Below are 25966 nucleotides of genomic sequence, written 5' to 3' on the forward strand. Positions count from 1 at the left end.
AGCTATTGCAGCCGTGGCCTAGAGGTTGCCCTGTCTGGCACAGAGCTAATATTTGTGGTTGCTTGACTTTGAAGAATTTGTAGCTTTCATTTTAAAAGCGTGTGTGGCATAAGTACATGCACTTATTAAATCTCACTGCCTCAACTGTATATGCAGTAAAACTACTTTTGTGGAACAAGTTAATAATTGTAAACATTTAATTTAATCTCTTCTGCTGTAATGATTCTTGCCTCTTACTTTGGGCAGGGAGTGGAGAAGAGAGATCCGACAGGAGTCTCAGGTCTGCAGGCTGCATTTGTTGCAAGCATTGCCTCTTTATTAAGGCTTCCAGCTGTTTATAGCTTGGGGACACTAATCTTAATGCTGTATTTCACACATGAGGCATTCCTAGAAAACTTTAGCACTCCCCAGAGGTCTCGAAGAGCGGCAAGTCTGCTATACTACTTGGCCATTCTTGCTCCTGACTTGGCACTTCAGTGTGAGATTATGCGGGCCAGATATCTAACAAGACTGCAGGTTGCCCTGAGTGACATACAGAGGACTTGTGGCTTTGTGGCGATGTAGTTCAAAACAGATTTTGTAGACTGCATAATTTTATTTAATTACATTATTTATAGTCCACCTTTCTCACTTGGACTCAGTGTGCATTACACAGAGTGAGTCAATGCAGTCATGGATGGGTCATTCAATAAACAGTGTAATAAGATTAGGGTTGTAGAACCAGCCAGAAGCCAAAAACAGAACTGAAGCAAAGCATAAGTATTATCATGACACATTAAATGATGCAAAATTCCATAGTAGGATGCTAATTTCAACAAGCTACACACAGTAGTTTAGACCACAGTCCCTAGTCATTTTTCTAAGTAACTTTGTGAATCATTTGGTACAGTGCAAGTCTATTTCCTGTACAGAAAAGATGGGGTTTTCTGTTTTATTTGTTTAGCGCATTTTAGCTGAATTTTCTGCCTGTGATTTTCAAAGTGTGTAGTTAGAATGTTAAAATAATATACAACAGTAAAATGTAGCAGTTCCCCCACCAGTTAATAAAAGGTACATTGCCTGCCGTTCAATTTAACATCTACAGCTAATTATCATCCTGAAAAAAATTGCAGTCTTAAATTAATATTTTTATTTGTTGCTGGAAGGTCAGCAATGAAAAGCTAGGCATATGTCCATGGTGTCACTGCCTTGCCTTCAGTAAAGGATGAGCTGTTGAACAGTATATGCACAGGTACACAACAGCTCTGCCTTTCAAGGCCAATATCTTCTTGGAATTGTACCCAGAAGCAAACAGGCAGCCAATGTAGTTGGAACAAAATTGAATTACAATTATGCCTGCAGTGTAACCCTGCAACAAGACAGGCTTTCATATTTTAAACCAGCTATGGAGTTGGATCTTAGAGATCTGTTCCAGTGGCATTTCCCCCCAGCCCAAGGATCTATCCCCTGAGGCACAGAGAGCCTCAGAATCCAACCCATAGCTTCCAAGTATCTTCATATGTAGCCCTGAATAGAATGTGTTGTCATGATCCAAATCGGAGGTTACCAAAGCATGGATGATTGAGGCCAACACCCTATTTGAAAGGAATAGTTGTAGCCAGTTCTCAGTCTAAGTTGGTCAAACTCTGAGTATTATAACAAAGCAGCATCAAGAACCACCCCCAGATGGTGAACCTGATCCTTCAGAGGAAATATAACTTTGTTCAAAAAAAGGTATCACCACACTATTTTCTGACCCTTGGTGACATTGTGGGAGAAGTTGTTTTGGCTAGCAGTTACAAGGCCCATGCAGAAGTCTTCAAGGATCTTCGGCTGCCTATCATAATAAGCTTTTTGCAGATTGAGACAGACAGCATGACATGATTGATGCAAAATAATAAAGGGGTTTGCGTAAGTAACACTGCACTGTTGGCTGCCAGTCCCATGGCGTACTTTGTCTTGTGACCTGAACAAGAGGCAACAGTGAGAGGGCTTTTAGCAGTTACTTGGAAAGCGCAGTGCCTTGTTGGCAGTAAGTCTCTTCTTTTCCATTATTGTGTGGTTCTCCCACTCCCAACCCTAGAAGAATGAATGCTGCAGGCAGTATGTTTCTCAGTATGGATGTAGCACATCCTTATGGTAGCAGTGAGAAGATGAGCACATTCGCTTTCTTTCTCTTTGCTGTTCAGCCAGGGCACTTGAGTATTCACATTTCAGAGAGATCCTACTGCTACAGAATTGGAGATTCCTGGCCATAGGCCTCCTATAACTTTTGACATTTACTTATGAAAAGAAATGACTCTTGCAGATAGACAGTGTGTGGTGATGTTACATATGCAAGTTTAAAGTAAGCAAGCCCTGCTGGTTCAGAAAGTAATATGTTGCAATATACTGCTAATTTTGTAATGTTCTGATTCACAAGTTCTATTATGTCTGAACACTAACTGTGTCTCTCTTTTGGTAGGTTGATCCAGGTAACACTGGAAGAGTTTTGGCCTCTGACGCAGCTGTGTTTCTAAAAAAATCAGGCCTGTCAGACTTGATTCTTGGAAAGGTAGTATTAATTTTTGTCCAATACAGGCTATTGTTGTTCTGTCTTGACTTTTACAAAATCATCTACTGGAATTAAAATGCTGTCCCCTACAGGGCTTTTATAATCTCATTTTGTTGTGTTTACAATCCTTAAGCCTCATAGTGTCTACAGTAATAATTTCCCTTGACAAGTCATGATTGCAGTTTAAGGCTTTTGGTTGAGTGAATCAAGAAATGGGCATGTCAGGGAGCATTTGGTAGCCATACTTCAACCTTATTAGGTAAGATTAAGACCACGGGAATAAGCTTTAGCACCTTTCAGTCTGTTGAATTGAGGTCCGAGTGTTTAGTATCTTCAGAACTGACTAGGAGCTTCAACTGATTTCAGCTCTGGTTTGTGTTTTCAGATGCAAGTCAACTCACAATGAAATCCTTTGATTGGTTTTGGGGAAAGATGTCTTTGCTGTGGTCTGTCATGTTGGCACTTAAAGGAGAAGACCGTAGTTTACAGTGCCATCCTAAGCAAAGTTACATCCTCAGCAGAGTTAGAAGGGAGCAACTCATTAAGATGTCCTGTTAGTCTTGTCACCCAAAATGCACAGTGAAAATGCTCATGTATGATGAATATACATATTTTGTGTAGGTAGGATGTGTAATCTTTTGTTGTTCTGTTCAAATCGTTGAGCTATGAGAGCTGTAACATAGCTATATCCTATTTAGCTAATAATAAAAGCTTATGTTGCTGCTTAATCTGAAATATTGTACTCAATGGAATTCTTGCTGTTCTATTAAAATATGGTTACATGATTAGGATGATTTTCTGGCACTTGCTTAATGTGGGGCAAAAACATTTCTGACACAACTGCTTTGGCACTATTTTAACATGCTGCTTCCATCCAACTGTGTTTTAGATTTGGGATCTGGCCGATACAGATGGTAAAGGTATTCTCAACAAACAGGTAAAATGTGTTTGTCTCTATTACTTTCATTTATAGTCTACCTTTTTTACTGATACTCAAGGTGGATTACAAAATATGAAAAGCAATTCAATCAAACAGCAGTGAACTCCAGTAAACAAAGCAATAGAACTGGAGAGCAATGCAAATGAAAAACTGTCCAAGGCATGTCATAGCATAATGAAGAAAGGAAGTTACAAAGGTAGAGCACATTGCAGTAAAAAAATCAGGAGGTGATATGTGCAATAATCATTGCAATAGACTACAGTGCTATCTGTGTGTCCCCCAAAGTTCCAAAACAAGGTCATGGGGGTATTTTAGAACAGAAGATAGAGGAAGATGTGGAGGATCTTCTCCCCTGCCCTCCAGTGTTCACTTATATCACTTTGCTGCAGGAAGGAACAAGGCGCAGGCAGATAGTATTTCCTACATTCCAGTTTGTGTTTCCTCAATACCATGCCACCTTTCCCCATTTCTCCCAACCCCCTGGCCTAATGAGAGGCTTGGGAGTAGGCTTGTCAACTGCCTGAAGAGGGAGAAAATGTCCCTTTAATAGAAGCTCAGATTATCGGTATTGGCTTGGAGCTGAAAGTGCATACGATGCCAGGTAATCGGTAGCAACAAGACGTGGAAGTCTCATGAAGCTGGAGGGCAATGGGAGGGATTGTTCTGGGCTCAAGCTCCCTAGGAATGGTTCTGTTAGTGGGACTTTGCCTCTTCTCTACCTGCAACAGCTTGTATTGCACTAGAATCTGTACCTGAAGTTCCCCTGAATCTTGGGGGAACATGTTAAGCAGCATGGTGACTGTCCTTAGAAAGCAGGGAGGACTTTGGATACCATTACACTAGAAGTTGGGAAAAGGCTTTTTGTTTGACTTGTTGGGATTTGTTTTTTCTCTTACTAAAATATTTGAAGACCAAAGCAGTACTGTGTTAATAACTTTTTTCTCTTCTGCAGGAATTTTTTGTGGCTCTGCGGCTTGTAGCCTGTGCACAGAATGGATTGGATGTTTCACTGAGTAGTCTTAACTCACCTGTTTCTCCACCTAGATTTGTAAGGCTCTTTTAAAACCAATGGTGGTAGTGGCTGGGAGTTCAGGGTGGCGGAACTTATGTAGGCCTCATTTTAAAGACTTGGGTGCTTCTGCATAGTGTTAACTGCCTTATGGTAAATGAAGTTCCCAGTGGGTTGAGGCTCATTCCATTAAATTTTTACTGAATTTTGGGAATGGGGAGACTGGTGGCAAGGAGAGCTAGGGCAAGTCTGCAACAAGACGGTTCCAATTATTGTGGACTTGACTTAAAATGGATTCCGTATGGTGACAGAAGAGCCAAGAAATGGAACTCTTACAATAGAATTCAATAATAAACCTTTTAAAAAAAGGAAAAAATCTATTTCCCCAAATTAAAATAACAGTGTAAAGGCTCTAGGATTCAGCAAAAGTGTGATTATGTATTTCTTTGCAATGAGCTTGTATAAATCCTGATGAGCCTGTATAAGATAACTCGGTGAAAACTGAGATATCACTAGAATTCAGTACTGTGGCATATTCAGAGTTTTCAAGGTGCATGTTGAAACATGAAAAGCAGCATAAGTAAAAACATCAGTGGTAGCTACCAGCCTTACCATTTGCCCTCTTTGGGCGGGCAACCTCCTGGTGGAAGGGTCTTTCTACCTGCCCTTGAGTTTTATCTGGCAGGAGAAATGAGTGTGTGGGGAGGTAATGATGTTGCAGAATGCATCAGCATCAGATTCAGGTGAAAACTTGAACTTGATGTCAAGTGACGCTTTGAAATTTCCCCCTAAACTTTGTGGTATTACCTTAGAGTTAAGGGGGAAATCCAAAGTATCTCCTGACACACTGGCATCATTTCCACCCCTTGCCCCAACTCCACAGCTGTCCTAGTAGCAACAAACTTTGTATAACCGTATTTCTGAAATCAACAGGATGAGTACGAACAGCAACCCTTTTATGTTTAACTCCTCCAGCCCCAAGGAAATTTCCTATTCAGTTTAGGTGCAAATTGTTATCTATTACTGATTCAACTTATGCAGAGAAGCTGTGTCTTTAAATAAGTCCGATGCTAGGAACTTAATTGAGTTGTTATATCTAGCGGTCTCATAAAAACAGATCAGCTGCAATGACTCAAGACCTTCATTTAATCTCATAATGTACAACTTTTATAATCTTATAATTTCTTGCCTGTGTTTATCATTAAAACGGACAATTATTTTTGTGGCCCAAAACATGAAGCCTGTGGATTTATGACTGTTATCAGTAGTATTTTAGTACAGGGGCACCTATCGTCTTGTTTCTGTGTTCCATAGTGCGTCTGTTAAGGTTTCTTCAGTTTTCCCCACATTGGACAAGGACATTTTTCATCCCTGCATGTGATGAAAACATTGGCAGTTGTCTTCAAGGTTCACAGTGTTTCATTTTGCAAGTAAATGTACAAGTAGTACATTTTTCCGCAAGGAAAAGATCTTGAGGGGGCTCTTTTCCTGGCAGTCTTTATAGACTTCTACCATATGTGCTGGTGGGGCTGTGTACCAGCTAGTCTTCAGAATTGTCTTGAAAGCAGTCACTGCTGTAATGCCACACAGTAATGCATTGTCCAGTAGATGCAGGTTTCACTGTATGCTACTCTTTAAGCCAACAGCGATACTGTTGTAAGTAAGCAGAGCCAGTTACCCACCCCTATCAGAGGCTTATGAGAAGCGAGGCCAGGACAGTTGACAGCACAATCCTGATTGATTGTTTTTACCAATGCTTTTAGTTAAGGGGTTGATTTTTTTAATGCTGCTTTTAAGGACAGCTTTTTAGTTGGAAAACTTTTAAAATTCATTTTAAGTAGCATAATGCTTTTACATCAGGTCTTGGTTTTTAATGCTGGGTTTTACTTAACTTCCATTATGTGTGATGCTTTTTCTATGCCTCAGGCAAGTTCCTTGGAGAAGTTGCATAAAAGTGCACTGAATAAATGAATGGAGTTACAGCCTTCAAAGCCCATTGAAGTCAGTAGGCTTAGAAGGGTGTAACTTTGTTTAGGATTACACTGTGAATCACGCAGATAGGCAGCAAGTAGTCTCCTCTGTGTAAAGTTCAGATTATTTATTTTGGCCATAACAAAAGGATAAATATAAAATATTTTAAAATCATGGCACTGATAGAGCAGAGAAACAAGTTTAAGTCCAACATAGTCTATCAAGAAACTGGCCTTTCCAGCCATTTCTTGAGACTTTCAAAGTTTGCTTTTAAACCTTTCACCTAGCAAAATCTTAGAAGGCCTCTCTCTGGGAACCTAATGATTATGTAGTATCAGAGAGAGATGAGGAGATGGGAGTCTGACACAGGTGCTGGTGAGATCATGAGCCCCATCAGCTTCAAGCCAGATCCAGGAGGGAGTTTCGCCTCCACATTCCATCTCATAAACACAAAGAATCCTGGGTGGGGGAAGGTGGCTGGCTTAATTGTGCTACATGCAGCTGCAGAGTACATGGTCACATGCCTAGCAACACACCTGATTGGCCAAGTTTCATGCTTCACAGTACATCTGATTGGTCAAGTAGGGTAATGCCAACTGCTGCCAGTTTGACATAAAGAGAGATTTTTTATTCTGGTTTGGACCTTTGGGTCACTTCTTGACTCTGGACCAGTTTGTGGTCCTTGTGGGGTCCTTCAGGTGACTGATGTCATGGGAGCGGGATATTGCTGGAGTCTCCTGAGTTAATCAGGATAACTCTGGTGTTGATAGGTCAGAGGATGAGTTCATTCTGTGAACAATGAATCATAGAATCATGGAGTTGGAAGGAGCCATACAGATCATCTAGTCCAACCCCCTGCTCAATGCAGGATCAGCCTAGAGCATTCCTGATGAGTGTTTGTCCAGCCACTGCTTGAAGACTGCCAGAGAGGAGGAGCTCAGCACATCCCTAGGCAGCTGATTTCACTACTGAACTACTCATTCAGTAAAAAATTTTTTTCCTAATGTCCAGCTGGTACCTTTCTGCCTGTAATGTATACCCATTATTGCAAATCCTATCCTCTTCTGCCAACAGGAACACCTGCCTGCCCTCCTCTAAGTGACAGCCTTTCAAATACTTAGAGAGCCAACATGTCTCCCCTCAACCTCCTCTTTTCCAGACTAAACATTCCCAAGTCCCTCAGCCTTTCCTCGTAGGGCTTGGTCTCCAGGCCTCTGATCATCCTCATTGCTCTGCTCTGTACCCGTTCCATTCTGTCCACATCCTTTTTGAAGTGAGGCCTCCAGAACTGTACACAGTACTCTGGGTGTGGCCTGACCAATGTGGTGTACAGTGGGGCTATGACATCTTGCAACTTGGATATCAACAGGGATATAACATCCAATGGTCATTAATTATGGCAGTGAGGTGTGGGGCCTTTGAGAGACACCGAAAAATAGCCTTGATTATTGTGTACTTCAGTTCACATGGGAATCACGCTGCTTCCTCATTTACTGGTCTCTTGACTGTATGTGGCCTGATCACATTTCTTGGGTTTGTGCAAGGCCTGAGGAGTGGGGTGGGTGGCACTAAAAAGCACATTTCTGATGGGCGGATGGAGGTGACATTACTTTCCTTTGGCTAGTTGTTGAGGGAGGGGGAATAGGGTAATAGCAAAAGTGCTGCATGTATAAAGCTGTCTTATATAGAGTCAGCATTGCTCCCTCTAGCTCAATACTGTTTGTTATATCTGGCATCAGCTCTCCAGAATCTCAGGCAGAAAACGTTATTTCCCTACACCACAATCACCTGAGATTCTTGTATCTGGGGATGCCAGGAAGTGAACCCTTGAGCTTTACCACTGAACTAGAACCCGTGCAATGGTTTCTGGGTTTTTTTTTTTTTAAGAAAAAAACTTTTAAAAACAAGCTAGACTACAGTTTTGTTTCATTCCCACCCCCATGTTGCAGAAATACTATTTTGGTAATAGTCCTGTGGAAGCTGTTGTACTGAGATATCATCTTGAGGATACTAATGTCTTAAATATCACCATCTTCCAATCTCTAGAAAGTTTCTTCCACAATAATTTTCTGTCCACTGCATGAAAGGCTGCCCTAACATCCTTAGAAACAATTTATAGTATAGCCCATTCTTCCTTACATTATTTTTGTTCAATTTTAATTGCAAAATAGCTCTCTCATTGAACAACCTGATCTAAATCCTGCCAGCTATTTTTTAAATCCCTCTTTTTAAAAAATTCCCTCTTCTGTCAGCCTTATTTTTTGCTAATAACAGATACTAATCATATAATTTTACTGCTTTTAAGAAAGAAAGAAACAAAAGACAGGAGATCTAATCATGTATCTTCCACTTTGAAAAAATGTGACTGGTTCACTTTGGTTTGGCTGGAAGTATAGGGTATTAATCATACAAACTTGTGTGATTTTGTCCATATTGGGTAGATCAGGTTAAGGGAAAGATGGTAATGCCTTTTGGACACTTTCCATTTTATTATTGATGGTAAGAATGAGGTCAGCTTGAACATGATGGGAACTAGGTAGTACTTTATAGTAACAGCTGTCATCTCCTCCTCTGCACTAGAATGATTCCACTAGCCCTTTATCAATTGGAGGAGCACCATTGGATATCCCATGGGCTGTCAAGGTAAGTGATGTGAACAAAAGCATAATTGGCCTAATACTTATTTTAGTGGAACGATTCACATTTTGATTCCTTTCGCCTTCCATTATGGACTACCCTGCCTTTAGCTGAGTGGAATGTTAGGTTAGAACCCTTCGTTGCGAAATAAAGCTTACTGTTCTGCTGTGCTCTGGTTTGCATTAACAGCTGTTGATTTGCGTACATTCTTCTCTTGCCCTAGATATCTGGTCAAGTTCTTGAGAAAGGTGCCTTTATTTCTCTTGATTCTAGCGCAACTGCTGGAGATTTCTGTGGAGCACTAGATGAATACATATGTGCCATTTCTCTCTCTCTCCCCCCCCCCCCAAGTCTCTGTTGGACATGTATGGAAAATTTCACAGAATCTCAGCAAACTATAGCCGTTTGCTGATACAAGTTTGCATCTTTGCATAGAATGTTTCTCAGGAGAAAAGTCCCTACCAGAGAAGTTGGCAGCCTTTCTGTGTACAGACTGTACAGACACAATGAATGGAGTAGAGGAAGGAATCCCCATGTTTTTGCGATCCAATAACATTCAGTGGAAAGGGAACAAAAAAAACTTACATGGAGCATGTGGTGCCAGTTCTTAGAAAGTTTTTTTTAATAGAATTTTTGCGTGTCAGATATGTAAGATGTATATTTTTAGCCCCAACTTACTAAAGCAGCAATCAGGCTTTCGCATGTATATTTTAGAAGCAGAATGAGGCAAAAATGTATTGTTCACCATCCGTATTTGATGCTCTACGCATCTATTTTATATTTGAGAATTCATACCAATCTTGTAAAAATAGGTTCCCAGATGGTTTTCTACACTTAATAGTTTTCATTGCTTTGTCATCCTTTCGCCACTCTGCATACTAGAAAATCACTGAATTTGCTTCTTATGCTATTGATTATAGAATGGGTTTGCTAGCCATGCTTCATTCGTATCACTTTTCTGAAATACGTTACTTACAGAGCTATTAATTAACATTTGCTTGTACAGATGTTCTTGTTCAATTAATTTTAGCCTCTTATTTTGACAACCAGGTCGAAGACAAGGCCAAGTATGATGCTATCTTTGACAGTCTGAACCCAGTGAATGGGCTTTTGTCAGGTGATAAAGTGAAACCTGTTTTGCTAAACTCCAAATTGCCTGTTGACATCTTAGGCAGGGTAAGAATGGCAAGTTTTTCAGTAGTGCAAATATCTGTTTACCTGGAGGGGCAGTGTTTTGGGATTCTATGGGCTTGATGCATCGTAACTGGTGGAGAATGTCCTTGACAAAAAAATCCTCCAAAATGTGTGCTAAGCTCTGAGGTCTCCCTTTTTTAAAACATGTGGGCTAAAGGAATGCATTTTCCAGACAGAACGCTCTCCCCTTCCCAGTGAAAACCTGGTGAGTTAGGATCCACCTACATATTTTGCAGAGTTCGTGCAACTTTCCCTAAGTCCTTTTAAAAAAAGGTATGATACTACACCCATAAGGATGTGAATGGGCAGGACCTGAATCGTTCTCCTGCAACCAGTTTTCCTTTCATAGTTGCTCCCTTTTGAGGTGCTTTTCTCCAGCAAGGGAAAGAACACTTCAAAGGGAGCGATTTGGAAGAGAAAGGGGTAAGTAGCAGACCTACCTGCACTTCCTGTCCGTCAAACAGCTGCTTTTCATTAAATAAATGAATTCACTGGAGGTGGGGGATCAGGTAAACTTTGTATGGGATTGGTTAAAATGTAGGATGGCTCTGAGGTAACATGGTTGAGAGAGCTGCTCTTCTGTAGTTTGAATTGCTGTTCAATTCAGTTAAATACTAAGTAGCAGTAGTGGTAAAAAGATACTATGTGTTAATGATACTTTAACACCCCCCTTTTAATTAGTTGCTTGGAGTTAGACAAGATTCGGACTGGGTGGGGCTATGATAGGAATTGCTTATCTAACCATAAAAATTCAGGTTTGTAAAGCAGACTTAACGTTGCTGCTGTATGACAACATGAGGCGTGAATGGAAGAAACCGTTTTTTATGACTGATTTTTTATATTTTTTATTTTTTTGCTATTAGGTTTGGGAGCTAAGTGATATTGACCATGATGGAATGTTGGATCGAGATGAATTTGCTGTTGTAAGTATAGTGATCCTTGGAGGATTTTCAAAGTTCATTTGAAATTTGTTTACAGCTGTTAAAGGCTTTCATGCAACATTCAGTTTGTCCACAAAGTACTTTGCAGTGTGCAAAAACCTGGGTGGGCAGGCATACCTGATAACTAAACAATTGGGCTCATGACTGGCACCTAGGTTGCTGAAGAGAATGGAAACAAAGTGTGCGTTTCTTCTTCATGGGTGCATGAGAACCAGGCAATGCCACCTCTTATTCCTAGTTACTACTTAACAACTTCAGAACTTCTTTCAGTGCTTGTACCGAGCTCTGGAAAATGTCAAGTAGAAGATGAAGTGAAGAGGAAAGGAGATCAAAATAAGTCAGTGGAATGGATCCCATTCTTTCACTGGCAAATTCAGATGGTAATTTCTTCTTGCAAATTGGGTCCTAAAGCGCTGCTATTCATTCCGCATGTATATACGTTACATTTTACTGTAAATCTCTCTGGTGATCCTCCCTAAACAGCCTCGGAACACAGTTCATTGTTGTTCAAAGTCATTAGTTGAAGAGTTGAATATGTGCTTTCTTACATCTCCTGTACAGGGGCATCAAAATGCCAGGCAGGGTTATTAATTAACCCCAGCCCCTTCCTAATCTTTGAGAAGGCTCCACTGACAGGTGTGTTGAACAGAGGAGGTTTCCCTTCTTTTCCAAGGAGGCTTTCCATCTCTCCCAAGGCACTGAAGTCACTGAGAGTGGTACAAGAGGTGTTCGCAAGCTGCTGCAAATTGCTACAAGGCTTTTATTTGTTATCTGTTAATTATATATTATGGAATGTTATAGCAAAATAGAAGTATGTCTGACTCACAAAACCTCAATTGAAATGAATGTTAGTGTGTGTGTGTGTGTATGTATTAGTCCTAAATATATGTATTATTCATTTACAAAATTTATAGCCCGCCTTTCTGCCCTTACAAGGGACCACCAAGGTGGCTAACAATTTAAAACATACATGATAAAATTACATTATAAAACCATTAAAATCAACTCTCCTCCCAAACATGTATCGCTAGAACAAATTTACAGATTTAGAATACGTACAAAACTGTTAAAATACATACAAAACATTAAAAAAAATGATTAAAAACGAGGGATCTGAGGGAATTTCAATTGTTTTGTATCAAAATTGTATTATATTTTTATATTTTACACCAACCCTGGGAGTGAAGGATACAAATAACTAAATAATCTTAGTTGGAGATTGTGGTCTCCAACACAGTTCTTGGATTGGATTCTTTCACTCTATGAAGCCATCCCCATTTCTTTAATTAAAAAATAGAAGTAATATTAACATTTCAGAATGCTTTTCTGTCAGCTGGAGGACGTCTGGTTTCTTATTTGAAAGAATAAATTCTGAACACACTTGTTTGCTTAAAGCACATCTTGACTACACTTCCTGCAAGGCAGCATACAGTAAATATTAAAGATGTGCCATTCCCCTGTTTGTTATCATTGGCTTTTTTCTAGTTGGGTATTTAAATGAAAGAGCTGTAGTTAGTTTTTACACTTTTCCTCAATTGAAGGTATCTACAGTAGTGAAGTCTTTTTAGTTGCCATAATTTCAGAGATTGCGTCTAGCATCTTCTGCATTGTAAAATCTCTAAATTTAATATTGAACTGAACAGATTATCTCTATAGGAGCACCTGGGATAGAAGGCTGTAGCAATGTGAAATGAGAGAAAGAGTCAGACCTTTTGACCTTTATTGTGTTGCTGCACTTACTAATTCTTCCATCCTTTGTGTCTCTAAAATTTTTGTTCAGGCCATGTTCTTGGTATACTGTGCTCTTGAGAAGGAACCTGTGCCATTATCCTTACCTCCAACATTGGTGCCACCTTCCAAAAGAAAAGCTCTTAGTATTCCCGGTGCAGGGCAGTTGATGCCACCTTCAACATCCAGCATAGATATAGGGCTGCAGCCATCCAAAGCACCATTAACACAGGTACATTAAGCACCAAGCAGCTTTTGGTTCATACTCCATTCGTGAAGCGTGAAGAAAGCACAATATGTTTTGTTTCTTGCTTTGTTTTTCCCTAGTGGGTTGTATCACCTACAGACAAAGTAAAATACCATGAAATCTTTCTGAAAACTGATAAAGACATGGATGGTTTTGTGTCTGGTGTGGAAGCTAGAGAATTGTTCTTGAAGACAGGCCTGCCATCTGCATTACTTGCACACATCTGGTAAGAATGGCTTTTAATGGCACCTCTTGTTAAAAAATAATCCTGCTTCCTACTGTTGATGAAAAATTACTTGTAGAAGCCTAAATCTTCAGGGTAGAGTTGTAGGCTGTGGGTACACACTTTTGAACCTGAATGGGTTACACTTTTTTAAAGTTGTGATGGAACGACTTGGTGGTCTCATTAAAATGTATTTTAGATTAGGTTTAATGGTAAACTTCCCAATAGGTCTCCCACTGCTGCCTTTCAAAAACCTGAGCCACTGTGAAACAAATAGAGCACACCATTATGGTCAGATCTCCTGCATTTAGATATCATGACAATCTATAATTAATCTGAGATGATAGAGCATGAATGCAGTTTCTCTTTCGTCCTCTCTCCTCATGGGTGGGATTTGCTTCAAAACTTCCTTGCTTGATCAAGCTCCAATTTGCCATGACATTTGAATACATATACCTTGGCAAATTGGAGTGAGTGTACTCCCTCCAAGCTGGTGTTCTAGACTTCATCCCAATTGAGAATGACAGTTTGTGAGGAGTAAACTAACTCCAGTGTACTGAGGTTCTTGTATTCAGAGGTTACGTCAAATTGAAGCTTAATAAAATCGGGAAGTTTTGAATCAATCTCCAGGTTTGAAAAGAGAAGGTAGGCAAGAGGAATGAGGGGAGCATGTGATCATGGCAGGAAGTTGTTCTTTTGCCTAATGTCATGACAAGCTGTAATTAAGCTAACATCTGAATGCAGCCATTGTAAAACTATGCTAGTTCTTAAACTGTAAAAACCCCAATGTACCTACCATCCAGTCATAGATCTGCATTAAGCATGGCAGTTTTAAATTTGCTTAGAAAAAAGTATTGGATTATACATTGGCTTCATTGTAAAAAATAAAGATGATGTTATACTCTTGCTTATCCTTATGCATTGGGGAGGGGCCGTGGCTCTCTGTCAGAGAGTGTGCTTTAGATGGTTGTCATATGGTATTTTTAAAGTGGATATATCAGGATGCTTTGCACACTTTTGGGTTCAATCCCTATCATCTCTAGTTAAAAGGATCAGGAAGGAAGTGACATGAAAACCTCTAGCTGAGGCCCTGGAAAGCTTCTGCCAGTTAAAACAGACAATACTAACTTTGATAGACCAACAGCCTGACTTAGTATAAGGCAGTTTTGTGTGACTGGATCTCCTGTCTCTTTGTATTATCCTGGTAGATCAGACCTTGGTCCATCTAATTTGGGGTATGGTTTGCAGCATTTCACAAGCCAGATAGATGCCAAAGGAAACTCCTAAGCAGAGCAGGGGTGCAATGGCAATCCCCATTTGTTTTCATTCCATCATCTTTTGCTGTGATCTTTGCAATAATGATTTGACCATTGTGTATGTGTAAGGTGACTTAAACATTATCAGTATCAGCTGGAATGTCACATAATGTCCCAGTTTGTTGGAAGTATGTACATATTTAAGCTGGACAGGAAAATAATGAGTTGACATAACTTTCTGTTGACTTGTGCAGGGCTCTCTGTGACACAAAAGACTGTGGGAAACTTTCAGATGAGCAGTTTGCTCTGGCGTTCCATTTCATCAGTCAGAAGCTGACAAAGGGCACTGATCCTCCTCAGGTGCTTTCTCCAGATATGATCCCTCCATCAGAGAGGAGCACGCTACAAAAGGTGAATTTTTGTTTGCATTTTAGGAAGCATATTGGCCACAGAAGAGCCAATAAAATAGTTTTGGCCTGATGCTGCTTAATAGAGATATATGAAACTGATATAACTGATGCTGCTTAATAGAGATATATGAAATGGTTCATGATGTACTTGGTTTACTGGCTTATCTCTCCTTCATTATAGTGGCCAACCATGCAGAGATGTGCAGTAGTTTGGAATTTATTGTAAAGGGATCTGTTTGAGAACTGCAATCGTAAAGTTGCTTCGTTTAACCCAGCACTGTCACGTACTCACAGAGCTCCTCAGTGGGATTTAATACAATTTTGGTGATAGTTCCGTACATAGAATGGAGACCTAAACACAGAGCTGTTCCCAGTATTGCACTGAAGGAGAAAACCCCTTTTGTGTGTGGGAGCTTTTTGCATATCCCTGGGAACTCTTTCATGTTGGAATGGATCTGGACTAAAATTTCTGACTCTTCTGCCAGTGGAACAGAATGTTCTTGCCTCTCCCCGCCCCCCACTGCAGCCCACTGATCTCCCTGAAATGCTTCTCCTGGTTGGTTGGGGGCAGGGAGCCCTCGGGAACAGCAGGAGGGGCAAATTGGGTCTGCATGTTGGCGTATGTTAGAAAGCGTTGCAGCTCTACAGGCGAGTAAGCACAGAAGACTCAGCACGTAGTACAAAAGTGCTCTTTTATTCACAGTGACAGAATGCTCCGCTTGGTCATCAACTCTCCACAACCCACAACCCAATACATATATAACACACCTATATACATATCTGGCATTGTCTCTCAGCCAATCACCTGTTGGCTGCCTTGTCTCCAGGACTATCTAGCTCAGTCCAGTACAAGCCAGTTTTTCTGCTCAGTCATTGAGCTGTCATGTGACACCACCAATCACCTGGCTGTCACATAGATCTTTTACATCTGCTTGCCATCTGCTTGCCATGTGCAGTCTCATATTCCAACACTCCTCCTAGACTGACATTGCAAGCCCCAATTTGCTTCTAAATAGTTCAAACTTTTCAGTAGACAAACATTTGGTGAAAACGTCAGCAATATTTACATTTGAAGCACAATGTTTCAGAACCATTAAACCATTGTTTACCGCTTCCCTGACATTCTGGTATCTTATTGTGATGTGTTTACTTCTTGTTCTTATACCTTGATATCCAGCCAATTGCTGTGCTGCAGTATTATCACAGTAAACACTTACAGGCATTTCATATTCAAGATTTAGGTCTTTAGCCAGTTGACACAGCCATTCCAGCTGAATCTCACTGTCGCTTAATGCAGAATATTCTGCCTCACATGTGCTGGTAGCTACATGAGTCTGTTTTAAAGACTTCCATATAACCAGTGCCCCATGTAGAAATAACACGTACCCAGTGGTAGACTTTCCTTCTTCTCTTTCCCCCCAACTGGAGTCACTATACACTGTGATTGTTTCCTCTGCATCAGCCTTTAAACACAACCTGGCTGAAGCTGAGCCTTTTAAGTATCGCAGCACCCTTTTTGCTGCATTCCAGTCCTTCATGTATGGACATGCACATTTCTGGCAAAGCAAATGTACTGCCATACAAATGTCTGGTCTTGTCCAACATGACAGATATAACAATGAACCCACCAACGATTGGTATTGATTTTTATCATGGAATACCTTATCATCCACCTCTTTCACATACCCTGTTGTCATGGGAGTCTCAGTGCTTTTGGCCTCTGTCATTTTAAATTTTTCTAGGAGCTGTTCAATCTTTTTCTCCTGGCACAATTCAAAATATCCTTCTGGGTTCCTGGTAATTTCTACCCCCAGATAATTTTGAATGTCACCAAGATGCTTCATTTTAAACAGTTTTCCAGTTGCCTCCTTAAACCAGTTTAGTTGTTCTTTTGTATGACACAACAAACAAAGATCATCAACATATAAAAATACAACACAGTCAGAGCCCTTTACACATTTGGTAAACATACAAGGATCAGCAACACCTTGCTTAAACCCAAGATTTGCCAATGCTTCACTAATGCATTGGGACCATGCACGTGCACTCTGCTTTAATCCATACAGAGCCTTATGCAATTTTAATACTCCTTGTTTACCCTTGCATTCAAACCCAGGGATCTGCTCCATATATATTTCTTCACTTATTGTTGCATTCAGATATGCAGTGGTGAAATCAAAATGGTGCACTAACATGTTATCTCTGACAGCTTTACACAATGCAGCTCTTATAGTATCAGCCTTCACAGTGGGAGCAAATAATTCATCAAAGTCTTGCCCTTCAACTTGGGAATAACCCTTAGCCACAAGCCTGGCCTTACGGAGTATCTTCCCTTCTGGACACTGTTTGACTTTGTAAAGCCATCTGCACCCTATGGCTTTTCTCTGAGCTGGCAGTTTTGTTACAGAGAATACCTTATTCTCTTTCAGGGAATCAAACTCAGTTTGCATGGCTTCTAGCCAGGCCTCCTTTTCCCTGCTTTCCAAAGCCATTACCTCCTGAAAGCTCTTTGGTTCTTTGACTTGTACATGATTTACATCAGTGGTCTCAAAACCATACCTCTCCGGGGGAATTCCTTTAGTGCTCCTGCTTGACACCCTAGGAATCTGTCTCCCCTCTTCAGCCCTTGGCGATGAAGCCCTTTGAGGAGACCCCTCCTGCTTCACCCCATCTGCATCCTGTGAGAGATCTGTCAATGGTAGCCCAATTTCTTTTGGCTCCTCCTGTCCATGAATTCTGGCCCAGTTATTACCCTCACAAAAATTCGCAGCTCTGCTGTAGCTGAGAGAATTATGTTCATCAGCAAACCTGTATGATTTCATGCCAGACTGATACCCAAGGAAGGTTAGTTTTTTAGCTCTCGCTCCTCCTTTCCTTCTCTTGGATATTGGCACATCAACCCAGGCTTTTGTACCAAACACTCTGAGGTAACCTAAGCTAGGATCCCTCTGGTACAAAACCCTATAAGGTATGTCTTGTATGGACCTGGTCCAGATCCTGTTGGAAACATAGGAGGCGGCCTTTATTGCTTCTGCCCAGTATGTCATTGGCAACCCTGCATCCTGCAACATGGAATACATTTTTGTTTGTAGCATTCCCCCATGTCGTTCAGCAACACCATTTTCTGCTGGCACCGCCACGTTGGCAACTCTGTGCCTCACACCTTGCACCTGTAACCACTTCTTAAACTCATTTGACATGAATTCTCCCCCAAAATCTGTTTGGAGAGAATCCAAGGTACATTTAAGTTGTTTCTGCACTCTTTTGGCCCAATACTTAAATGTTTCAAACACCTGTGACTTCTTTTTCAAAGGATACACCCAGGAGAATCTGGTGCAATCATCCACCAGAATCAACGCGTAATGGTTACCTGAGTGACTCTCCCTGTAGGGGCCTATTACATCTGCATGTACTACCTTTAATGCAGTGTCTGAGAGTCTCTCACTATGCTTAGCCACTGGGTAAGCCTTAGATTTGGAACTTTTGCATACCTCACAATCCAGGTAGTTCCCACACTCTTTAACTTTTTCCTTCCCCAGTAAGGCTAGCGTTTTCTTTATGGTCTCATAATTTGCATGAGCCAACCTTCTATGTAGCAGATGTATGCAATTGTCATGGGGGCTCTTATTAGTTATCATCTTTGCCTCCACATGCCTATTTTCTACCACATACACATTATTACACATTTTCCCTGTAAGAAGCACTTTCCCACCTTTGGATATCTTACAAGCCTTGTCTGTAAATGTTACAGTATATCCAGCCCTGTCAAGGGCACTTACACTTAGCAAATTATTCTCTAGTTCAGGGACACATAGCACCTTTTTAAATGTATAGTTCAAAGCTGGGAACCACACACTCCCCTCACGTGTCACCTCAGAATTCCTTCCATCAGCGAGGCTTACGTGCGGCAAACTTGAGTCCCGTGTGTCTTTTAAAAGTTCCTGATGCCGGCAAATGGTCTGTGACGCACCAGAGTCTAAAATCCAGACACCGGCTGTGTCACTGTGCTCAGTCAGCACCAATGATGCCTTCTGACCGCTCACAAACTCACGTGACGACTGGTCCCTTCGGCTTTTCTTCCTTGCTTCTGGGCAGTCACGCTTTAAGTGATTTGTAGCCTTGCAGATGTAGCAACGTCTGACCCTCAGAGCCACGTGCTGCTGTAAATCACCCGGCTTTCTCTGCTCCGCATTCCTTTCTCCGCCGGCAAACCTCCGCGTCTCCTGGCTTGGCAGGTTTCCCTCCGGCTTGGTAGGCTTCTCAGGATTTCTTGCAAGCAATCTCTTTTCATGTTCCAAAATTCTTCCAATAACATACTGTAAAGTTAGTTTATCAATTTCAACCGACTCCAGAGCTGTAATTAGCATGTTATACTGCTCAGACAGAGAGCTCAGGAGTATATAAACTTTATCATCCTCCGGTAGAGTCTTCCCCCTCTGCTCCAGCATTTGGAAACATTCAGTCAGTTCATTTATATGGTTTCTCACAGGAACTGACGGCAAAAGAAAAGTTCTGTACAAACGTCTCGTTATGGCTATCAAAGAGCCAGCTGTTTTTTGGACGTAGACCTGTGATAATGAGTTCCAGGCTGCTTTCGCTTTCAAAGCTCCCGTCACATGGACAAGCTGGTCGTCAGCCACGCTCAGCACTATGCTTGCCAGTGCCTTCTCATCTTTCACCACGTCCTGCGGCGTCTCAGGATCCGGTGGGTTGGAGACATAAATCCACAGTGCCTCTCTTTTAAGGTAGTGTTGCATTCGTAACGCCCACACATTGTAGTTGGTAGAAGTGAGCTTCTCCACAAGCAAGGACATTGCAGCTTGAGCCATAATTTCTCCCGCTCCCTGCTGCTCCTGCTCCGTGTCGCTCTCCTCCTCCGCCTCAGACGCACTGCTGCTGACAAACCTGCTGGGCACCTCCTCTGCTCCGTCTGACTCAACCTCAGACATCCACTCGCCTTCTGCTCACTACAGCCCTTGTTCCACAGATAGTACCTCTGCTCAGAACCTCCAGGATGTAGCGCAGTTGAGCTGAACTGGGCCCATAACCCTGTTGGCGTATGTTAGAAAGCGTTGCAGCTCTACAGGCGAGTAAGCACAGAAGACTCAGCACGTAGTACAAAAGTGCTCTTTTATTCACAGTGACAGAATGCTCCGCTTGGTCATCAACTCTCCACAACCCACAACCCAATACATATATAACACACCTATATACATATCTGGCATTGTCTCTCAGCCAATCACCTGTTGGCTGCCTTGTCTCCAGGACTATCTAGCTCAGTCCAGTACAAGCCAGTTTTTCTGCTCAGTCATTGAGCTGTCATGTGACACCACCAATCACCTGGCTGTCACATAGATCTTTTACATCTGCTTGCCATCTGCTTGCCATGTGCAGTCTCATATTCCAACACTGCAGCAGGAAGGCGGAATTGGTGGAATTTACCATGCTCCTTCTGTTAGTGGGAAATTTGGTCTGGATCAAACCTGCTGTCTGCAAGTGAATTCTGCAACCCTCATACTTCATTATTTAAACTTTTAAAATGTATGGCACATCAGAGTTGCATGATTTCTAACCTTTTTGTTCTAACAATGCCATGCCATAGTGATTAAAAGAGGTTTAGTTGTAATTTTCTGTTTTGGTGGTTGTCATAGGGTATTTTTAAAGTGGATATATCAGGATGAAAGAGAAATATCAGAGAAACACTTGGTTTGTGAAGTTATTATGGGGGTACTTGTTCTACTGACACTAAAGGCTTTCTTCTTGGCTGTGCTGAGCCACTGTATCTCCAAAATTCTTATCCAAAAACAAACTCAATTTCTACATTTTGGTCAATAATATCAGGTTTATTTTGCATTATTTTGAAAAAACTGCTTTTATTTCTTGCTTTACTAATCTTTTTTTTGTATGTTTGCTTTCCTTCTATGTCTTTCCTAGTTTGGACTATATTTTCCATTCTGCACCATTCTGCTTTACATCTTTATTATACTGTCAGTTTCTTAAATCTACCATCTCAAGGTTAGAGATTCTTCACTTTTCCAATATTGACTGTTTAATAATGAGCATCTTTTTTCATGTCACATTTTCTTTGAAACAGCAGCACGCTGCTTAGTGACAAATTTCAGAAGTGTGGTGCTACTTCACATAGCTCTTTTCACCCCAAGGCCTTGGCTGTAATTCAAAATATACAAATAGCACATTGTGTGCTTGTCTGTATAGTAGCATTTGAAGCTTTTTGTAGAGTTCTCCTTTTCAAAGTTTATATTTTATTTGTAAATTAAGGTCTATTTCTGTCCAAATAACTTGCTTAAGTTTTGAATATACCCACATCTGTTTACACCAGAGTTACAGGTTTTGATTATGAAATAAAGTCAGCGAAGTAACACAGCTTATGTGTGATCTTCAACATAAAGCAACTAATAATATGAGTTGAATGAAGGTCGGCAGCAGTTGTAATAAACCTTTTTTTGGACTTGGTGGAATGTAATAAAGTAGGAGTTCAATAGTAGCAAGTCTGACTAATAGAATGGAGATGTGGTTTCAAGCTTAAGTTACTTTTATTTTAATCTGAATAAAACTAAAATTCTAAATTGATTTTTGTGAGTTACATTTTGTATCTACTGTTCTGTATGGCATGTGAATGTTGATGAGCAGCACACATACTAGTATCTATTGTGTGATTAATTCTTAAGTTTTCAAATTCAACTCTACAGTTTACAGTTCAAAGTACCCCTTAGAGACAGTGAAGCTTCATCTAAGATTCTAACCAATGTAAATGAGATATGCCAATTATTATAAAATCTCCATACCACCTAGAGAGTCAGAATACAAATTATGTGATAATTGGTCTTGGTGGTGGCCTCTTGGGCTTTTCAGTGTTTTTTATAAGCTACATTGAAAGAGTGAAGACTCAATGTCTCACTGGATACTGCTTTAGCTGTTTGCACTGTAAACAAAGATGTAGCTGAAACGTCATATAACTTTATTTGAAAGCCTTTTAAAAACATTTATGTGTAGGTTTCCTTCACAGGTTTCTGATCTAAAGGCTGTTCTGGAATAATCATAGAAAAGTTCATAGCATAAAAGACCTACCACCTACTGCATTCCTGTTAATATAGACATATGTATTATACAGCCTCACCATACATTCTTCTTTATCTTGCAGAACACACTAGGGCCAAGCCCTGTTGCAGATTTTTCTGCAATCAAAGAGCTGGATACTTTAAGCAATGAAATAGTGGACCTTCAGAAGTGAGTAAAGAGAACTCCATTTTTTTAAATGTTTCAGTTTAAGTGCAATTTACATTTTAAACCCTCATGGCAATTAATAGCTTGATATGTTTTTTCTATTCTTTTAGCAATATATCAAATGAAAGCAAAATTGAATATATAAAAACATATTACCAAGTGTTTCAAAATGGTGGGGATTCAAGAAAGAGCTAGACGTATAGTTCAAGAAAGAGCTAGATGTAGATGGCTCATGTTGTCAGCACAGTAGGGCACTGGCTGGGGTCTTGGGATGGTCCCATTATGAGTCTAGAGGAAGCAAGAGAGAACTTTCGATAAAGGCCTGGTTCAGAATTAGAAACCTTTGTCCAAAATTGCGCATGAGTTCTCTCCTTCAGTTCCCTGAATTTTCTAACCATTGGTTTCTTTGATTTCTAGACAGGTCACCTTAATATGAAGTAGGTGTTGAAGCCATAGCTTGATGGGAGTGCTAACCATAGGGTTAGATCCCATGATCCATCAAAGGAAGGTGTTGACTGTCACTGTCCTGTGTTTCCCTTTCTCCTTTCCAACCCTAGAAAAGTTTTTGCCAGTGTTTGTGGGACAGATGTGGGGTATGCAGTGGGGAGGGGAAAGGAGGCAAAATCACTCCCTCCTGCTTGAGTGGAGCTCTACTGGTGGGAGGGGGCGGAGGGAACAATTTTACCCCTTCCAGACCCACATTACTCCATGCTGGCTGTTATTCCATGCTGGTTCTGTGACCCTGGGAATCAACTTTCCTGGATCACAATGACTACTGTGGAGAAGAGCATGGCTGGGAAGATGAAGCAGAGGTAGGTATGTGCAGAATATTGAAGGGACATTAAGGAAAGGTGGATATATTAGGGCAGGAATTAAATTCTGCCTATGAGTCACGGCAAAAGCTTTCAGTACCCTGGAAAGTGGTATATTTTTGTTAGGGAAAGAAGGATCATGGAATCATCCCTAAAATTACAATAAAAAAAGAGGGAGAGCTGTTAGAATTTGTGGAGTGATTTTGTTCAATAGGAGTTGCTTTTTTGGATGCAATTCATAAAACTACTTTTTAATTATTCCCCTCGCATGCAAAAGTGAAATACAAAATATTCTCTTTTGATCCTCTGAGTTGGATCATACAATTAAAAACTAGTGGCATATGTTCAAGATCGCATGAGTAAAATGTATAACTGTGTAATGCTCACAGTCATAGGCATTGATCTTATGGTGCATGCACTTAATGATACTCACTATGTGGTTCTTTCTCAAACTGCTTATCGCCCTAGCAGTCCCTTTGAGTATCAATTGATAGTCGAAATTGTAGGACTCATACAGGAGCTATAGTAAGGAGGCTATAGTGAGGAGGAGTAACCAGGTGAAGTTGCCGTCCCCTTTCTCTTTCACCAGAAGTATTTCTGTTGATGCAAGAAATTCCTTTGACACAGGAGTCTGGTTCCCCCTCCAGACTGTAGCACGGCCACATAGCTTCTTGTTTGTTTGTTTATTTATGTATATTTTCATTCTATACCCCCCAGGGTGGCTCACAACGATCAGTTAAAACAAAATATATACTATAAAATTCCAATATACAGTTTAAAACCAGACATATTGTTGATGCTAGTCATATAATCTCCATTATTGGTGTTCCGCATGCGTCAGGGACTGACTCCTGCAGGAAGGGCAGAAAAGAAATGTGTCTGCACATGCTTATGCCCATTTTATAAGTTCAAAATAATTTTTACAAGGGTAGATTGCACTGAAATGTATTTTAGAAAAATACTGGCAGGTGACTAGTATCCTAAAATGGGCATTTGTGATTGTGAGTATGGACCGAAGGGGTATTACTGCAGAATAAAAAATTCTCTTAACCTAAGACATACAGAGAGAGAGAATGGGGTGAGTGACACTACTCTGAAGAATGATGAAACTATCCTTCTGGTAATTATTATTCCTGGGGTTGCAGAACCCACATGTGGTTAGGAAACTGCAGTGGAGAGGGAAAGGAAGCAAAATTGCTCCCTCTTTCATCTGTCAACATAGCTCTCACCACAAAAGAGGCCCCTTCCCCCTCCCCACCATAGTCTACCAATCCATGTGGCTGATACTCCACGCAGGTCCCGCAACTTCTGGAATAAACTTCTCCAGGGTGAGAAATGGCTGCTGGGGGAGGGAAAAGCTGGGAAGATCACTGACTGCTGCACCTTTCGCTGGCAGATTATGGGATCCAACCCATAGTTTGAAGATTAAGTTGGAAAAGTAAGTAAGCCAGTAAGGAAGACTAGAGAATGAGTTAGTAGTAGTCCATTAGTATTGTCACTTCTTAATTCCACCCAATTGCATAGAAACATATTATATTTATTATATACTACACATACCCTGGCTTTCTCCCCAGTGGGGACCCAAATCAGCTTACATTGTTTTTTCTCTCCTCCATTTTATCCTCATAACAACCCTGTGAGGTAGGTGTCAAGACAGAAGAACCATTTTGAAACCTTTGCTACCTCTGTGTCATCCATTTTGTTTCCCTTAAATGCAGCATTCAGTAACTTTACACTCACACACAGGCCCGTTCCTCTCTCATAACACCAGGTGCAGATATCACTATCATCAGGCCTAGCTAGCCAAGGTCATTTCTCACACCATCCTTAATTGGGCTATTGAAAACGTCTGTGTGAGATGGGGGGGTGAAATCACTCATTTCCCCTGGGAACCTTATTCTGGTTTGATCCGGTCTGAAGCACCTAGAGCCGTGTTGGCGAACCTATGGCACGGGTGCCACTTCCGGCACTCGTAGCCTTCTCTGCCGGCACGCGCGGTTCCTCCAAGCCGCTGGCCTTTCCGGCTCTGCCCTGCCCCGGATGGGGGAGGCTGTAGCCCAGGGGTGGGGAACCTCCGACATCATTGGCGGTGGCCCCCGGACTCTCCCACAGAAGCTACCGCCATTGCCGCCACTGGAGCGTGCGTGGCCGGCCAGGTGGGTGGGAGAGCAGGGAACAGAAGCCGAGCGCCCACACTCGGCATGGCCGGCGGCTTCTCCGGCGCCCTCTGGGCCTGTGCGGGTGGAGGGGCGTGGCTGGCCGGTGGGTGCGAAGGAGGCGTCCTCTGCCCTACCCTGCTCGCCTCTCACTAGCCTGCCGCCGCCGCCACGCCCCACCGAGTGGCAAATCCAAGGCAAAACCTCCCATGCATAAATGGCCTCTTTCTTTTTCTGACTCCCTCTGTCCTTTTCTTTCCCTACTTTTCTTTCTCTCCCTTGCTCCATTTCCTTCTCCCTTTCTCTCTCTTTTTCTTTCTTTCTTTCTCTCCCTCCCTCCCTTCCCTTTCCTTCTCCCTTCCCTTCTTTCCTTCCTTCCTTCTTTCCCTCCAGCGGCTTCTCCGGCGCCCTCTGGGTCTGTGCGGGCGGAGGGGCGTGCAGTCCTATTCCACCTTTGAAGTGCCCACAAGCCATCCTCCAAACACCTTTCCATTTGTCTTGATATGTAGAGAGAAAACACTAAGGAACTAGTTGCCAATCTCCAGGTACTAGCTGGAGATCTCCTCCTATTACAAGTGATCTCCAACCAATAGAGATCAGTTCCCCTGGAAAAAATTGCCACTTTGGCAATTGGACTCTATGGCACTGAAGTCCTTCCCCAAAC

The 25966-nt window shown here is 41.4% G+C and overlaps 1 protein-coding gene across 5 annotated transcripts in view; it reads left to right on the forward strand.

Moving 5' to 3' along the window:
• Nucleotides 1–25966, forward strand: part of EPS15 (epidermal growth factor receptor pathway substrate 15) — a 67401-nt gene that overhangs the window by 15116 nt on the left and 26319 nt on the right. For all 5 annotated transcript variants that reach the window (XM_056845475.1, XM_056845478.1, XM_056845479.1 and 2 more), the window contains exons 3-12: nucleotides 2444–2533; nucleotides 3423–3470; nucleotides 4426–4521; nucleotides 9034–9096; nucleotides 10141–10266; nucleotides 11148–11207; nucleotides 13006–13185; nucleotides 13281–13426; nucleotides 14934–15090; nucleotides 22252–22337. In XM_056845475.1, coding sequence (XP_056701453.1) covers nucleotides 2444–2533; nucleotides 3423–3470; nucleotides 4426–4521; nucleotides 9034–9096; nucleotides 10141–10266; nucleotides 11148–11207; nucleotides 13006–13185; nucleotides 13281–13426; nucleotides 14934–15090; nucleotides 22252–22337 — 1052 coding nt within the window. The remainder of the gene's footprint in view (nucleotides 1–2443; nucleotides 2534–3422; nucleotides 3471–4425; nucleotides 4522–9033; nucleotides 9097–10140; nucleotides 10267–11147; nucleotides 11208–13005; nucleotides 13186–13280; nucleotides 13427–14933; nucleotides 15091–22251; nucleotides 22338–25966) is intronic.

Source organism: Euleptes europaea, chromosome 2 (assembly GCF_029931775.1).
Source record: "Euleptes europaea isolate rEulEur1 chromosome 2, rEulEur1.hap1, whole genome shotgun sequence".
Classification (NCBI taxonomy): Eukaryota; Metazoa; Chordata; class Lepidosauria; order Squamata; family Sphaerodactylidae; genus Euleptes; species Euleptes europaea.